At 44.2% G+C, this 17,347-nt stretch overlaps 1 protein-coding gene across 3 annotated transcripts in view; it reads right to left on the bottom strand.

Annotated features, from left to right (window-relative positions):
* Positions 1 to 11,796, bottom strand: part of DCTN6 (dynactin subunit 6) — a 70,207-nt gene extending 58,411 nt beyond the window's left edge. The window contains exons 1-2 of one of the 3 annotated variants that reach the window (XM_029601445.1): positions 11,647 to 11,796; positions 8,104 to 8,168 (exon numbers count right to left, since the gene is read on the bottom strand). In XM_029601445.1, the coding sequence (XP_029457305.1) occupies positions 8,104 to 8,168; positions 11,647 to 11,675 (94 nt within the window). In that variant the 5' untranslated portion in view covers positions 11,676 to 11,796. Of the gene's footprint in view, positions 1 to 8,103; positions 8,169 to 11,503; positions 11,542 to 11,613 lie in introns of those variants that run through there. The other 2 variants (XM_029601436.1, XM_029601451.1) reach the window with 2 other exon arrangements.
* Between the last annotated feature and the right edge of the window lie 5,551 nt (positions 11,797 to 17,347).

Here is a 17,347-nt window from a genome sequence, read left to right as displayed (position 1 = left end):
CACCAATCATCTCCCAAACAGTCTTTGACACACACACACCAGTCACCTTCCTGAACAGTTTCTCTCATGCCACACACACACACACACACACACACACACACACAGGCTTCTCACTCCCGTGTTCTACTGACATATATGGGCTTCTCACTCTCTGTCACACACACACGCACACTCACCAGTCTCTCACTCCCATGCTTGTTCTCTCCACATGCACAGGCTTCTCATTCCCTGAATCACATTCACACACACCAGTCTCTTTCTCTCACACTCACCGTCACCTTACCAACCAGTCTCTCTCATGCATGCACATACACACACAGGCTTCCCACTCCCATGCTCTCTCTCACACAAACACACACTCCACCCCTCCACAACACCAGGCTTGTTACGCCCATGCTTTCTCACATACCCAGATTTCTCACTTCCATGCTTTTTCTCTCTCTCTCACACACACACACACACATCAGTCACCTCCCTGACTAATGTCTCACACTCTCACATACACAGTCATCTCCCTGACCAGTCACTTTCATTGTCTCACACACACACACACACACCAGCTCTCTGACCAGTTTCCCTCAATCACACACAGGCTGGCTGGCTGCTTCTCTCTCACTCACTTCCTCTCCCCCCCCCCCCCCCCGAGCACAAATGGTAGCTGCAGCAGCCTCCTCCTCCAGCCCCCGCAGGCCAAGAAAGAAGAAACTCATGGGCCATGGGAGGCTCACGCTGCTGTCTCCTTTCCCGATTGCTCGGGGGCCGATGCTGCTGCCGCCACCATTTTTCCACACGGCACAGCTCTTTCTCCTTCCCGCGCACCGCGTATCACTTCCTGTGGCACAGCCCTTTCTCCTTCCCGCGCACCGCGTATCACTTCCTGTTCCGGGTCACGGGGGGGGGGGGGGGGGGGAGCAGGAAGAAGGAAAGGCCAGCCGCAGGTGCCACTGCTTCTTCTACCACCGCTGCCGTTCCCACTGGGCTTGAACGTACTGATAGCCCGGTGGCAACAGGAGCAGGGAAGGAAGAGCAGCGGGAGAGACCGGGAGCACGTGACACACCTGCCGGTGCTTGGCGACACAATGGTTGAGAAGCACTGAAATAGACAATTTTCAGTCAAAATAGGCAATGCTGAATCCACTCATTACTCCCTCTCCCAAGGAGTTCCACAAGGTTCCTCCCTCTCATCCACCCTATTCAATATTTACCTCACACCTCTCTGCCAGTTCCTATCCGACCTTGGCCTCAAATTCTACCTCTATGCCGATGACGTCCAAATCATCATACCAATTCATGACTCTGTCTCCGAATCTCTAAAACTCTGGGAGAAATGCCTTGCTTCCATTAACACCCTACTCACAAATCTCCACCTTGCCTTAAACACCACCAAAACTGAACTGCTCTTCATATCCCAACACCAAATCGCCAAACCTTCCCTTGCAAACGACCCGGCATATAGTTCCATCTCCACTCAGCCCTTTGTACGAGACCTTGGAGTCCTGATTGACCAGCAATTGAACCTGAAAAAATACATCAACACTATCCTCAAGGAAGGTTTCTTTAAGCTCAATGTTCTGAAAAAACTAAAACCCTTACTCCATTTCCGTACCGTCATTCAGGCCACCCTCTCATCTAAAATGGACTACTGCAACTCCCTTCTCCTAGGTCTCCCCTATTCCACCATAAAACTGATTCAAGTGCTCCAGAATGCGGTAGCGAGAACCATCACAAATGCCCGTAAATCTGACCATATCACCCCCATTCCTAAAGACCTTCGTTGGCTCCCGATCCCTTCATGCATCCTCTATAACAGTGGTTCTCAACCGGTGTGTCGCGGCTCCCAGTGTTCCACTGCCCCACGTGTGCTTCCCTTCTCCCCAGGGACGGGGCTGAAGAATGGAGAGACTGCGTGCCACCGCTGGAGGCCAGGCCGGCAGGGCCGAAGAAAGAAGAGACCTGAGCGCCGCCAGCAGCGGCTGAAGAGCGGAGAGACCTGCGCGCTGACGCCAGCGGCTGAAGATTGGAGAGACCCTGCGCACCGCGGGAGGCGGCTGGAGAGACGTTGCGCACAGCGGGAGGTCAGGCCGGAGGCGGCTGAGAAGTGGAGGCCAGGCTTATTGGCCCAAACAATGAGAAGAGGCTCCATGTGAGCTTGTGTGCGAGTGGTAGAATGGGTGCCTGAGTGAGAGCTTGTGCGCCTGTGGTAGGAATGGGTGCCCGAGTGGCAGTGTGTGTGCGTGTGGTAAAATGGATGCCTGGGTGCGTGAGTGGTAGAATGGGTGCATGAGTGGGAGCTTTGTGTGTGTGTGTGTTGGAATGCATGCCTGGTTGCATGAGTGAGAGCTTCTGTGCCTGTGGTAGAATGGGTGCATGAGTGAGAGCTTGTGTGTGTGGTGCAATGGGTGCATGAGTGGCAGTGTGTGTGTGTGTGGTAGAATGGGTGCATGAGTGAGAGCTTGTGTGTGTGGTACAATGGGTGCATGAGTGGCAGTGTGTGTGGTTGTAAGTGACAGAGCATGTGTGTGATTGAGAGAGACTAGTCAGGGAGGTGACTGGTGTGTGTGTGTGTATGTGAGAGACAAGAGACTGGTCAGGGAGGTGACTGGTGTGTGTGTGAGAGACAAGAGACTGGTCAGGGAGGTGACTGGTGTGTGTGTGAGAGAGACAAGAGACTGGTGTGTGTGTGTGAGAGAGACAGAGACTGGTCAGGGAGGTGACTGGTGTGTGTGTGTGGAAGAGATACTAGTTAGGGAAGTTGCTAGTCTGTGTGAGAGACAAAGACTGGTTGTGACTGGTTGTGGGCCTTAAGGAAGAGGACTGTGAGGACAGAGCTTCAGCAGCCACTGCTGCTTCTGCTGAGTGCTATTGGCCTGCAAGGGAAAGGAGGAGAGTTGCTGGAGAGGGTAAGTAAAGGCAGCTTTTTAAGTTTATTTTTCTTGATTGACTGCCATTTAAATTATTGGGTATTATGTGATGTCTGCTGTTTTGAAATATTTTGATATTTAGACAATTTTTATTAATTTTTATGAGTTTTTAATTGTTGGATGTTATTCTGTTCATCAGCTGTTTTGTAACATTTGTTAGTATAATTTTACAATTATTTCTAAATGAGTATCTATAGCAGCTTGGCTTGCTCTGTTTTCCTAATAGGAGGTGTATTAGTGTTTAGGGCCTGGTTAAATATTTGTAGTGGTAAATTACTGTCTTTTCATAAGGAGGGGTATTTTGCCTGCCAGTAAAGAGAGTTTGTTTTGCTTTTACTGAGATGTCATTAGGTCCAGAATATCTTTTTTTGTATGATGAGCTGTACGGGTAATGCCCTAGTTCTGGCTCTGCACCCATTTTTGGGGATCGACGTGGTTCCTGAGGATGCAGAATGTATATTTACATTTTGTCCCGTGACAGTCACATGTTCAGTGTGTCACACACTTGAGAACCATCTGTCAGGTGTGTCCCGGCCGAAAAAAGGTTGAGAACCACTGCTCTATAAAACCCTTACTATTATTAACAAGTCCATCTACAGACACAACTCCAACTGGCTCGATGAGCCATTCCGCCTCACACTCTCTAACCGCCCCACCAGAGCAACCAATAAAGGAACCCTCCACGTGCCATCCCTCAAGAAGGCACACCTCATCTCCACGAGGGATCGAGCCCTCTCCATTGCTGGTCCTACTCGCTGGAACTCACTACCCACAAACCTCCGACTTGAGGCGTGTACCATCAACTTCATAAACAAATTAAAGACTTGGCTCTTCAAACAGGCTTACCCAGATTAGTTCCCCTGCGCCTTTAACCCTTTGCTGCATCAGTACGTGATCTGAACCCATGTATAAAGTTATGTTACATTGCTGCATCAGTATGTGATCTGAACCCATGTATAAAGTTATGTCACATTGTTTACTTGTTATTTTATACACAGTCTGTTGCTCTTGTTTGCCAGTTTCCGGCTACTTCTCTCTTGTTCTCTGTAGTCCCATCCCCGGTACCTGTTTGATGTATTTTCCACCTTCAGTTCTGATGTAAACCGGTATGATGTAACTACTAATACCGGTATAAAAAAAGCTTGAAATAAACAAATAAAATAAGTTGCTGCAAGGTTTAGAAAATACCACATAGTTCTGCTCTGAAAGAACACGCGAACACTTGCAATACAATGAAAGCACTTGCTTGCTTTACCTACGTTATAAACATATGTATATATATATATATATATATATATATATATTATAACGTGGAAAAAAAAAAGCTAACATGTATGTGAAAAACCTTGATTTATATGTGGAGGTAGGTATAATTTAAAGTGTGCATGTATACTGTTTTGAAAATACTTGTGCAGGTACTTAGAATTACCAGTTTGCCAAAACCTCTGCCAGTTCGCCCAGTCCATCTCCGGTTTACCTACACTCTCTAGCACTTTACCCTGAACCCCTACCAATTCAACCAGGCCTCCAACCCAAAAACTGCAGACAAGTCCAATTTCACTTGCACCAGTCAATTAACAGGTGTAAGAGTGTCCAAATAATCTTGATAACTGACATATGTAAATCTCTTGACCCTGCTTCCAAATGTCCCTAGACTGCTTCTTTTTTGCTCCAGTGAAATCAGAACTGCATCATATTTACGATGTTTATAAAACAGTATATACACAATTAAATGCTACTTACATGCATATGCGCTACTTTTCCATGCTTAACCCCTTTAGAAATGTACTCATTGGGCCGGATTTTAAGGTACTCGTGGACATATATTTGTGCACGCAACCCGGCGCGCACAAATGTACGCCAGATTTTATAACATGCGCGCGCACCTGCGTGCATGTTATAAAATCCAGGGTCGGCGCGCGCAATGGAGAGCACAATTGTGCAACTTGCGCACGCCGAGCCACGCAGCCTTCCTACGTTCCCTCCAAGGCCGCTCCGAAATCAGAGCAGCCTCGGAGGAAACTTCTCTTACACCCCCCCACCTTCCCCTCCCTAACCCGCCCCCCCAGCCCTACCTAACCTCCCCCTTACCTTTAGCTTAGAAGTTGCGCCTGCCTCCGGGCAGGCATAGGTTGCACGCACCGGCTGACGGCTGGCCTGCGATCCAATGCACAGTGGCAAATGGCCGCTGTGCCTGGAGGCTCTGGTCCCGCCCCGCCCCCTTTTTCAAGCCCCGGGACGTACACGAGTCCCGGGGCTTGCGCACGTCGCCAGGCCTATGCAAAATAGCCTCGGCATGCGCAGGAGCGGGTTTAAAAGGGTTACATGCGTAACCCTATTAATATCTGCCCCATTATTTGCACACAAGCTCCAACACTGCCCCCGGAATGCCTCTCTGCAGTTTGTGTAAAAATACACATGAAACTGGGTTATGCTCATGCTTTTTTACACCCTCTGAGCCCTGGGTTATTTTGTAACAATTTACACACATAAACATGTTTGTATGTGTCAATGGCTTTGAAAATTCAACCCTTAATGCAGTTTAAAATGTTTGCGGTTTAAATGTTATACTGAAATTCAAAAGCTTGAAATTGCCAAGTTTGCCTAATATTGCCTTGGCATCCAGTTATTACTACTAATGAACAATAGAAAACAATTTTCAGAAATGGAAAATTTCCTTTTTGGAAAAGTTTACACCAAAAGTGTTCAAACCTACATCTCTGCACAAATTTCATGCATAAAAGTAAGAGGAGAAGCCAGACTCCCACTATCAAAGTCCCACAACAGACAGTAACTGTCAAAATCCCAGCCTCCTAAATAAGCCTGATACTTCACTTTCAATGCATATTTAGCATAGCTCTCCGCTTCAATGGCAGGGGGAATGAAGAAAAGTGGATCTATATACAGACAACAACCAACAAGGACTGAATTACATAGTCTGGGTAAACAAATAAGCATGGGCGTAGCTTGCTTATTGCAGCGGTTACTACCCCTAACTAATTAAGCTAGATATTTCACTTAGATGCAGTTCCAACACTGCTCTCTACATTAATGGTGGGGGTGGAAGGGAAATAGAACCAAAAGGTTACTAAGAGCCAAGAGTAACAGATAAGTATGAGAAAAAAAAAAGTATGAAACTTGCTGGGCAGACTGGATGGGCCATTTGGTCTTCTTCTGCCGTCATTTCTATGTTTCTATATATGACAACCATCCTCATTTGCAGTTAAAGTCCCAAAAATTGAGGGGCACAGCAGAAGACTTATGCTATTTATTTTTTTTTTTTAACGTCAATTTGATGCAGAAACTTTCAACAGGGATTAGATGACAAACAACTGGGTATCAAATCTCTTCTGACCCCTCCATGGCATACAGCTGTCTGATGTGTACAAGCAAGTTCTCACTGCTCATCATGGGACCACTTGTCAGACAGATTTCTAGATCATGTATAAACCAACGCTTTGCAGGATTTGAAGTCGCAAGAAAAAGGTAAAGGAAAGAGAGGTAACCATATGAAGTTGGAAAGCAGGACCAAGAAGGACTTTGAGGAAATAATTTGTTTACTGAGAAAGTGGTGGATGCCTGAAATCACAAAACTAAACAAAAACAATGACAAAACTGCCGCATGCATAGGATGTGTTGTTTAAACTTGCTTATGGTAATTCTTAGCTCTGCAGGTAAAGATACTCAGCCAGTTACTTAGCAGGGCTCAGGTTTTTGATGGATCCTTGGTCTGACCCAATATGGCAATTTCTTATGTATATGACAGCATATGAATTGCATTTTTTGTAAGATATCTTTGACTACTTAATAGATTTGAAATATGCGATGCTTTTGTGTGGGTAGCCTCTGCAGTGCTGTGATGTTTGGCAATTTTGTTCATTTAGTGGACTAACTGGAAGACTACCCAGCTTTTGCTTTGTTTATTTTTGTACTGTTTTTATTGATTATGCATGTTATTTTTGTAACCCGCTATGAACGAAGGAGATATGCAGGCTATACATTTTTAAAAATAAAAATATATAAATGTATACAGATGAAAAGTGGTAGTAAAGGTTCTGCAAGCAGAAACAACTGGGCAGGCCACAGCTAAAGTACTGTATAATATAGAAACATAGTAGCATAGTAAATGACAGCAGGCAAAGACCAAAAACACCCATCTAGTCTGCCCTCCATAGCAGGTCTGATGGAGACTTAGGAGGCTGCAACATTTTTTCAAGAACTAACAAAAAAAGATGTTATAGTGCATGAGCTTTGAACATCATTTGGATCCTTTAAAAAATGCATTACAACTTAACATGATTTTTTTTTTTCATGACCAATACGGCTACTAGAACTGCACTTCAGTTTTGAAGGCATAACTGTACAAGCTATTTCCTTTGTCCATTGTGTGTCACAGGACTTCCTCCTTTATTGGACTTGGATTACACAGGAACTGGCCAAACCTTTTTTTTTTATCATCCATAAAAAAAGTGTCAAGAATTCCTAGAAGTTTATTTTTCATTTTAAAAAGAAGGAAAAACAGTTTAACAAATTAGATTATTGGGGCAATTTTCTCAATTGTGTGGGTGAGTGAAAGAGTGTCAGTTTTTAAAGAGAAAGTATGCGCACACTTTCTCTTTGAAAACTGCCCAGGGCAGAAAGCACCGGCGGACATCTGCACATGCTTTTTCTGCAGACCAAAACTACATGTATCATTGCATCCTTCAACCTAACCCTGCCCCGAGAATGCCGCCACAAAAATACAGGTACAAGTAAGCACACTGAACCATTTGGATAATTTTCAAATAGCCCTTTCACTGGGGTAAACAGCTTTTGAAAATTTCCCTCTCTATACATATGCATAAAACATACATAAACTGCAGAAAATGAACAGGAGTTAAAATAAAGAGTTAAAATCAAGAGCCCTGCACTCGTGAAATCTACAGATAAAATACTCTGGGAACAAAAAAAAAAAAAGTTTGATTTGTTGCTTTTCCTCCCTCCCTAACAGATGAACAAAATTTGAATATTTTACTACAAAGCACAGTGGGATCCTTTTGTATGAAAGATAACATGCCAGTCATGTTTTAACCAAATTATACAAGACTACATTATCCCTTCAGTTTTCTCTCATCAGAAAGTACTCCAGCACTAGCCTGTGCTCAGAGGTAACACTCCCAAAAGATGGTATATTTTGACTCACCTATAGTCACATCTCCTTTGATTTCACTTTCCACACAGACAACTGCACCAGGGGCAATCTTCACACTGTACAAAAACAATAGAAAGAGTCCAGGTATGACTGCTTCTGAAAAGTCAGCAGAAAAGCCGAAAGATGGCATGAGCAGATCTTCGAACCAACAGTATTCCCTCCTCCAAGATTAAAGCAAGACCCTGCCACATCTTCGTCAGACACACATCCAGATAAAGATTGTCACAGAACTGTGACTGCTATGTTAGTCCACTTGAATTTCTGGACTAAGGGTTATAGGCGGTTCCTTTTTATTGGACTAATATATAATACAATACATTTGTGACAAGTTTTCAAGAGTTATCCTCCTCATCAGATCACTGATGATTGTTGACCCTTAATTCCACAGATTGTCACAGCAAATCTGAATCTCCGTGAGATGGCTTTAGTGAGTCAAAAGTTGTGGCAGTGCTGGTCTTAAACAGTAAAACACAACAGCAGCATCTGCATTAACATAATTAAGCACCATAAGCTTTATATTTGTATAATAAATTATCTTTTACTCTAAAAAGATAACGCAGTCCAGGAAGCAGTGCCTCTGCAGGTGCCAACACTGTACAACATTTAGAGACAACAGAAAAGGGTGTGGAGGACTAGTGGTTAAAGCAGCAGGCTGAGAACCAGGGAAGCCAGGATTCAAATCCTGCTAACATTCCTTGAGAATTTAAGCAAATCATTTCACCCTCTATTGCCTCACATACAAACTTAGGGGCCGATGCAATACAGTGTTTAACCCGTGGTTGGACGCACGTCCACAACCCCTTATGCTATAAAGGGATTAGTGCATCCAAAACGAACATCCAACCCTCCGCGAAACTAACAGCGCTCTTCACATGCAAATGCATGTTGAAGAGGTGCTATTCTCCCCAGATCCAAAAAAATGTGCACCCAACCTGCACATTTTTACACTCAGAAATTAACACCAGCCTAGAGTAAGCATTAATTTCTGAGAAGCCCAAAAATGTGTAGAGAAAAGCAGAAAAGATTGTGGTTCTGTACCATCTCTGACTTAATATCATGGCGATATTAAATCGGAGGAACCAAAAAAGGTAAAAAAATAAATAAAAATAAAAAGGGTGCCTGTGGTCAGGTTAAGAAAAGGGTCCTGTCTGTGCACAGGTTAGGAAACAGACACTCGTAAAATTGAGCACCGCTGGCAGCCACTTCTCCTGGGCGCCTGCTGCCAAGGAGGTGCTAGGGGCACACATTTGTCCCTAGCGCCTCCTTGGCAGCACAACACCTAATTTACATATTCAATCTCTGGCCCAGGAGAGGTGCTGGGCGTGCATTAGGAAAGCAGGCACTCAACCCCGAGCACCCATTTTCTATGCTCATTTATTGCATCGGCCCCTTAGAGCCTGATATAATAATGTGTACTGCGCTAGCTTTACTGCTGATGCAGTAAGGAGTTTTGCATGCACTAACAGGCCAATACAATAAAGATGCACGGAAAATGGGAGCTCAGTGTTGAGCACCTGCTTTTCTAACGTGCACACAGCCACCTCTCCTGTGCGCGCGATACAATATTTAAATGAGGCACTAGGAATAATTGTGTGCCCCTAGCGCCTCCTTGGCAGCAGATGCCAAGGAGAGGTGGCTGTCAGCTGGTTAAGAAAACGGACACTGAATTTTACGAGCGTCTGTTTTCCTAACCTGTACATAGCCATGGGTTAGGAAAATGGACGCTTGTTAATTGAGCGTCCCTTTTCCTAAAGTAACCAAATCGGCACACTTTTTTTTTTTTTAACCTTTTGGTTCCTCTGACTTAATATTGCCACAATATTAAGTCAGAGGATGTACAGAAAAGCAGAATTTTTCTGCTTTTCTGTACACTTTTTTGGACTGCTCAGAAATTAATGTCTGCTCTAGGCTGGTGTTAATTTCTGAGCATTAAAATGTGCGGATCAAGTGCATTTTTTTTAAAAAATCTGGGGCGAATAGCTAATAGCCTCAACAACATGCATTTGATGAGCGCTATTAGTTTCAAGGAGGGGGGGGTTGAATGCACGTTTTGGACGACCTAAACCCCTTCTGGTATAAGGGGTTGTGGATGAGCATCCAAAACGCTGAGAGCACTGCATTGTATCGGCCTGAATGTGTGTAGAAAATCCTGCATGAAACTGTATATACAAACTAGTGTCCCTCCATTTAAATCCCATGCTAATGAAGGCATTTGCTATTACTCCCTGTTGCAGTTGAGGCAGGTAGGTTAACTCATGGTTTCTTAATGGTGGAAATTTAATTCCTGGTCAGAGCTTGAATTAGTCTATAGGGCTGAACTCTTTGCTGTATGAGAGTTATGAATCTGAATATGTGTACAAATCGTGCTTTATGTGCAGAGTAAATGCTTTCTGCACCAATTTCTTTTATGTACATAAACTTTGATGTGCATAAATCATGCTTTATACGTAGAAGATACTATGTGTATGCAGAAAACATTTTATGTGTATAAATCATATCTTATGCACTCTAAGCATGTCTTCCCCACACATTTTCAGGTTGGTGTGCTATTTTAAAACTCCCAACACATTAGCACATCATTAGCCTACTAATCAAAATTATATTTTCTTTGAATTAAACTGTATCTTGAATTTTGGTACACAGTTTTAGCACAAAGCTTATTTTATATCAGTCCCTCAGATTGTAAGTACTCTTAAGGACAAGGAAATACCTAGTAGTATAGCTGAATGTAATTCATCCTAAGTTACCAATGAGAAGGCATGAGCTAAATATATATATTTTTTTTAAATACTGTAAGAAAGCACAAGATTGAAGGGGGAGGGAATGTGTTATGTATTCTTTGTGATAGCAGTAAAGAACGCATTAAGGGAAGACCATGTCCCTCCATCTATCTGACACGCATTGTCAGCACAGTGAAAGTACAGCGTACAAACGGGATGACACTGATGGAGAGACTTAAGTATTAAACTAGTCAGAGGAAGAGATTTAAAGGTAGTTTGAGAGAGTGCTAGAAAGCCATGAACCTGATTGGCAGCTTAAATCTGAGGCTCCCTCTCCTCAAACACAATATTACATAAAGGAATGATATTATGCTGGAAACTTAACTAAAACCTTATCTCAAACTGCTAAACACTTCCTGAGCCAACTATTATAATCACTGTGCTTCTCCTGGTAAAGCAATGGAAGCACGGAAAGACGTTTTTCTGCTGCATTAAATGACACGAAAAAACATAGCAGACATGCACTGAAATATCCACTGCATCAGGAACTTAACTAACCCAAGCTAAGCATAAGGGTACACCCACGGTAGAACAAACAAACAAAAAGAAAATCACTTATTTCCGAGATATGCATCCAATGAAACCTGAGGACACTGGATAGAGAGACACACCCAGGGCTGGGGAAAATACACATAATAACGGGAAGAAGCAAAGCCGGACAAGATGCAGAGAGAGAAAAGAGTTAGGCCAGTCTATACAGACTGCTTGCGTGCCCCCGCACCTCTCCTGTAGACCCCGTCCCCCCTCTCCGCACCTTTTCTGTAGTCTGTTTAATTCCGCCATGCTGCCAGCGCTCGGAGATCGATGAGGAAGGCTGACAGGGGAAAAGGTGGCACGCCGAGCGCTCGACAATCCATTTGATCTGCAGGAAGGAGACGCGGTGACGCTCTGACGCAGTTCGGATCTGGAAGGCGGAGGGTAGGTGACGTATGGTTTCGTATACTAGTAGAGGATGGGTTGCTGCTAGTGCTTTTTTTTTTTGTTCTGTGTTTTTATTCACGCAACACCATATAAAAAAAAAAATCCAATATGTTAGCATTGGAAGAGATACATTGCTGGGCTTACTTACAACAATCGCTACTATAATGTATCTGTTGTTGGTCGAATAACCATATCTCGGAATGTCGGATTTCCTGTCACCTCAGGCTGTAATGGCTTGAGAGGAAGGCAGAGTCATAGCAAGGCAATTTGGCACTTATGGCCAAGTGAAAAAGTGCACCTTCATCAAATATGTAACACATGACAGCTGGAAGACAATGCTTTTGTTTTTAATTTAAAATATACTATTTATAAGTAGACACAAGCATGATACTGTAACCGTCTAATTTTTAGTCAGAAAGGAGGCCCAGACAACTGATCCGTAAAGATAGACTTTTATTGCCAGCAAGATGCAGCTAAGGCAAAGGCTTAGTACAACTGCATGCCACACCCCCTCAGGAGCTGGCTCTTATACATTCTTCATTTCTTATCTTTTACACATGCGTTCTACAAACTACTGAACAAGCATTTTCTAGCGTGGTTTTCAAGTAGGTGTAGCTTATAATCAGACTTATTATTTCGTCATTTAATTGACGGGTTAGACATTTTATAGCAGCAATTGTATTAATACAATACAAATTATCATCACAAAATGGTGGTGTGCTTCACCGAATGTCAGTGCGTAAGTACGTAATTGCGTAGTGCGTGCCATTGCGTTTCAAATGTTAGTACATTCAAGATGGCCGTGCGTTTCAATGCGTGTCACTGCTGGCAGTGTTAATCACAGGGTTTCAGGTTTTCTCATCCTTCGATCGTCCATAAAATTGAACTCCTTCAATACTAGTCCCAGAAGTTTGACCCTTAGGTCAATATGGACACAGACTTAGATATTGTTGCTATTTGAGGAAAAATGGTTTAAGGAGTTTCATGAATGGGATATAGATATATAGGACTATAACTCATTCAGAAAGGACAGAGATGAGAGACATGGCGGAGTAGCTGTATATGTGAAAAAATATCCGAGCAATTGACGTAGGGAAAGGAAGACGCACTATGGGCTGCCTTAAAAAGAGATGATGGTACTTCCATTTATACTGGTGTGGTCTACATGCCTCCAGTGAGAAGAACTGGCTAGAGATCTGTCTGAAGACATCCAAAAGGTGGGAGTGCTGCTCCTTCTAGATTTTAATCTGCCAGATGTGGATTGAAGTAGCCCTGTTGCAGAGCATGTAAGAAGTAGAGAGATTGTGGATGCTCAGACAAATGGTGATGCAGCCCCCGAGGGGAAGAGTGCTATTGGATCTGGTACTCACAAATGGAGATAGTATCTCAAATGTTTGGTAGCTGCTCATTTGGACACTAGTGATAATTATCAGACAGTATGATTGACTATAACAGCCAACCGAGAGGGAAGTCACAAGAAGATCAAGGTTCTAGATTTCAAATACATAAACTTTGGTAAAATGACAATGTATTTCAAGGAGAAGCTAGAAGGCTGAAAGGAAAGTGGAACAACAGTGGGCCAAATTAAAAGGAGCTATAACAAAGGTGACCAACAATTATGTAAAAAAAATAAAAGTATGACAAAAAGGAAATTGAGATAGTTATCTGAGAGTGGTGGCTGAAAAATAAAAGGCAAAAAGATCAGCATTCAAAAAGCATAAAGGAACTCAAAAAGAGGAATACATGGAAGACTATCTGGTGACGCTAAAGGAAACAAGGAAAGAAATCAGGATTGTGAAATCTCGAGAGGAGGAAGAAAAGATTGCCAGAGAGGTAGTGACAAAACATTTTTTCAGATATATCCGAGAAAGGAAGAAGACCAGAGGTGGCACTGTAAGATTGAAAGGAGAAAAGAAGCAAGGTGTGGAGAAAGATGAAGAAATAGCAGTAATATTAAATACTTCAGTTCATGTTTTCACTAAGGAAAGCATTGGTGAAGGACCTTTGCTTTCTAGCAAGAATACAAATGAGAGTAGGGTAAATAAATCTCCCATTTACAGAAGAGAGTGTTTGGGTAGAGCTAGGAAAACTGAACATGGGCGAGGCAATGGGGCTGGATGAGATATAACCCAGAATACCTAGGGTGCTCTGAGAAGTGCTGGCAGGTCCTTTGAAGGACCTGTTCAATAGATCCTTAGAGATGGAAGTAGTACTGCAGGACTGGAGAAGGGCGGTTTTGGGCCTACTTCACAAAATTACATTAATTTTCCCACCATCTTACCTCGGTGGTGGGAAAATTAATGGAGAGACTGCTCAAAGAAAGGATAATGAACATCTGTAATCCAGTGGGTTACAGGATTCAAGACAACATAGGTTTACCAGAGAAAGGTTCTGATTGGATTTTTGATTGGTTAATTAGAGAATTGGTTCAAGAAAAAATGCTCAATATGATTTACTTGGATTTCAGCAAGGCTTTTGATATGGTTTCACATGGCAGCCTTATAAATATAATGAGAAGCCTGGGAGTGGGTCCCAAGGTGGGGGAATGGAATAAAAATTGGCTGACTGACAGACATCAGTGAGTAGTGGTAAATGGAAACAGTTCTGAAGAAAGAAGATTGGTAAGTGGAGTTCCTCAAGTATATGTTCTTGGACCGATTCTGTTCAATATCTTTGAGAGCAATATTACGGAGGGTTTAGAAAGTAAAATTTGTCTTTTTGCGGATCTGCAACAGAGGGGATACACCTGATAGAGTAGAGAGAATGAGAAGTGACCTAGGAAAGCTTAAGAAGTGGTTGAAGGTTTGGCATTTGGGATTCAATGGCAAGAAGTGCAGCGACATGCATTTGGTGTATGGCAATCCGAAAGAGTTGTATGTGTTGGGGGGGAGGGGCGAGAGAGTGATGAGCACGAACTGGGAGAGAAACCTCAGGGTAATAGTGTCTGATGATCCGAAAGTGGTGAAAAAATGTGACAAGGCAGTCGCTAAGGCTAAGGCCAGAAGGTTATTGGGATGAATCGAAATGTAACTCCAGGGATTAAAATATGAAAATAAGGGGGTAAAGAATTATTTTACTGACCTGAGTCCTAAGGCTGTAAGAAAGCATTGCTGGAATGTGGCATGCTTTTGTATTTCTTTCACTGAATATGTTACTGTATGGGGGTGCTGCCATTTGTGTCACTGAGTATGTTACTGCATGGAAGAGGGAAACTGTTGTGGCCCAAATTGGAGGAGATCCTGGAGCTGTGTGACAAGATTCTTTGGGGCCGATGCAATATGGTGTGCTGAGCCGAGCGTACTGTTAACATGCAGTTGGATGCGGGTAGAATAGGCGCTAATCGATCCCCTAATGCAATAAGGGGATTAGCGCATATTCAACACGCGTCCAATGCGGAGTGAATGTAATAGCACTCTTCATATGCACATTTAACTGTCATCTATTAACGCCTGCCAGGAGCAAATGTTAATAGATGTGCGCAACAAAAAAAGAAGAAAAAGAAAAGAAATAACAGAAAAGAAAATTGACAGTCAGACCCATCACAAAAACCGACGCTGAGTTCAATGGGGTTGCATGTTATAAAATCCGGGGGCCGCACACACATTGCTCATAGGGGGTAGATTTTGCCAATTTATGCACGGCGACAAGATCGGAGCTCTCCCAGTTCCCTCCCAGTCTGCTCCAATTAAGAAGCGGACTGGGAGGGAACTTTCCTACCCCCCTAACTACACTCCCTCCCTCTCCTCCCCTCCCCCTTAAGAGTTCCTACCCTAGGAGCGAGTACCTGATCCCTGAGAGCTGAGAGGCGCCGAAATCGCACGGGTCGCACAGGCGCGCATTCATTCACTGCCGGCGGGGGCTGCCGCTGGCTCCCTCCGCCTGGATCGAACGCGCGCCCACCCGCCCGCCGCCTCCCGCCGCCGCCTGGATGAATGCACGCCCACCCACCCGCCGGCTCCTGGATAAACACGCGCCCACCCTCCCGCCACCGCCTGGATCGAACGCGCGCCCACCCGCCCGCCGGCTCTTGCCGCCGCCTGGATGAATGCACGCCCACCCGCCCGCCGGCTCCTGGATAAACGCGCGCCCACCCTCCCGCCGCCGCCTGGATCGAACGTGCGCCCGCCCGCCGGCTCCCGCCATTGCCGCCGCCTGGATGAACGGGCGCCCTCCTGCCCGCCAGCTCCCGCCGCCGCCTGGATGAACGGGCGCCCACCCGCCCGCCGGCTCCTGCCGCCGCCTGGATGAACGGACGCCCACCCGCCCGCCGGCTCCCGCCGCCGCTTCGATGACCGCACGCCTGCCCGCCCGTGTGGAGATGGGGGATTCGGAAAGTGACAAGGTATTTATTTATATATATATATATATTTATATATATATATAACAACTTTAGCATTTTATGAGAACTGTAATTTTTTTTGTAAGCCGCTGTCAGCTCCCATACGGAACATGCGGGATGAAATAATTTTTTTAAGCAAATAACTAATGCAATCGGAGTTCCGTGCAGCATCGTTCATGCAAAAAGAAGGGCTGAATGCAGTTTGAAAGCGGGTTAGTATATATGGAGGTCGTCCATGGTGCAGGACTAACACCAGGTAGAGGGGTAGGCGGTAAACTAACAGGCTAAGGACGCGGCAAAATAGCGGGTTACAAAGGAGAAAATCGGAGCGCGCGTCACAGTATCGGGAGGGAATAGCTAATTCCTTCACTAAATAGCTAATTCGTTCATTTACATATGATATACATGCTGGGTGCGGAAAGGGTTATGCGTTGGTTTCAAGAAGCGCTAAGGACGAGTGAAACTGGAGACTGTATCGCAGGATCGCTTTACGCGTCTCAATTGTGCGCCCACAGCGAGTTGCAGACGAAGAATCTTCAACCGCACTTTACAGTATAGACCTGTGACTGAGGAGACTCTGGAAGGTGGGGGGGGGGGGGGGGGGGGAGATGCCAAGCAGGCACACACTATAGCAGGACTCAGAACTTTACTTTGAGAGCTCAGCCACCTACAGGACCGGAGGTCGTCCCCAGACAGCATGGCTAATTCATCTGTTATCTATGGAAAACACCCTTTATGGTAAGCAAACTTGCTCTTCTCAAGCAACAAATGTGTACTACAGGGGCAACTGTTGTCTTTTGGGGAAAAAGATTTCATCCTCATCGTGAACCTTTCTCAATTTCTTCTACTTGTGTTTAGTTTTTGCTGCTCAGCTACCTGTTTGCCTTTTGCTTGATAATTGCTTTATAGGATTCTGCAGTTGGACTCCTCTTTACTGGTAAACTTGAATTTAAACTTCCTTTTGTAATGAGTTTTTTATTTTCTTTTTGATATATATTCTAATGTGGGGGTACACATTGTCTCATGGTTGTGTTTTATTTCTCTTCATGTAACTCTTTTTCTTCTCATTTTCTGAAGTTGTATTGGAACATTTCATAAATGATTAATTTAAAAAAAACACAAAGACGAACACATGCTTTTGCTAAAGAAAATGAACAAAATTGTCAACAAACATGTTGCAGGCAAAAAAAACCTT

This window comes from Rhinatrema bivittatum, chromosome 1 (assembly GCF_901001135.1).
Source record: "Rhinatrema bivittatum chromosome 1, aRhiBiv1.1, whole genome shotgun sequence".
NCBI classification, from domain to species: domain Eukaryota; kingdom Metazoa; phylum Chordata; class Amphibia; order Gymnophiona; family Rhinatrematidae; genus Rhinatrema; species Rhinatrema bivittatum.
This window is presented reverse-complemented; position numbering and strand designations above follow the sequence as displayed.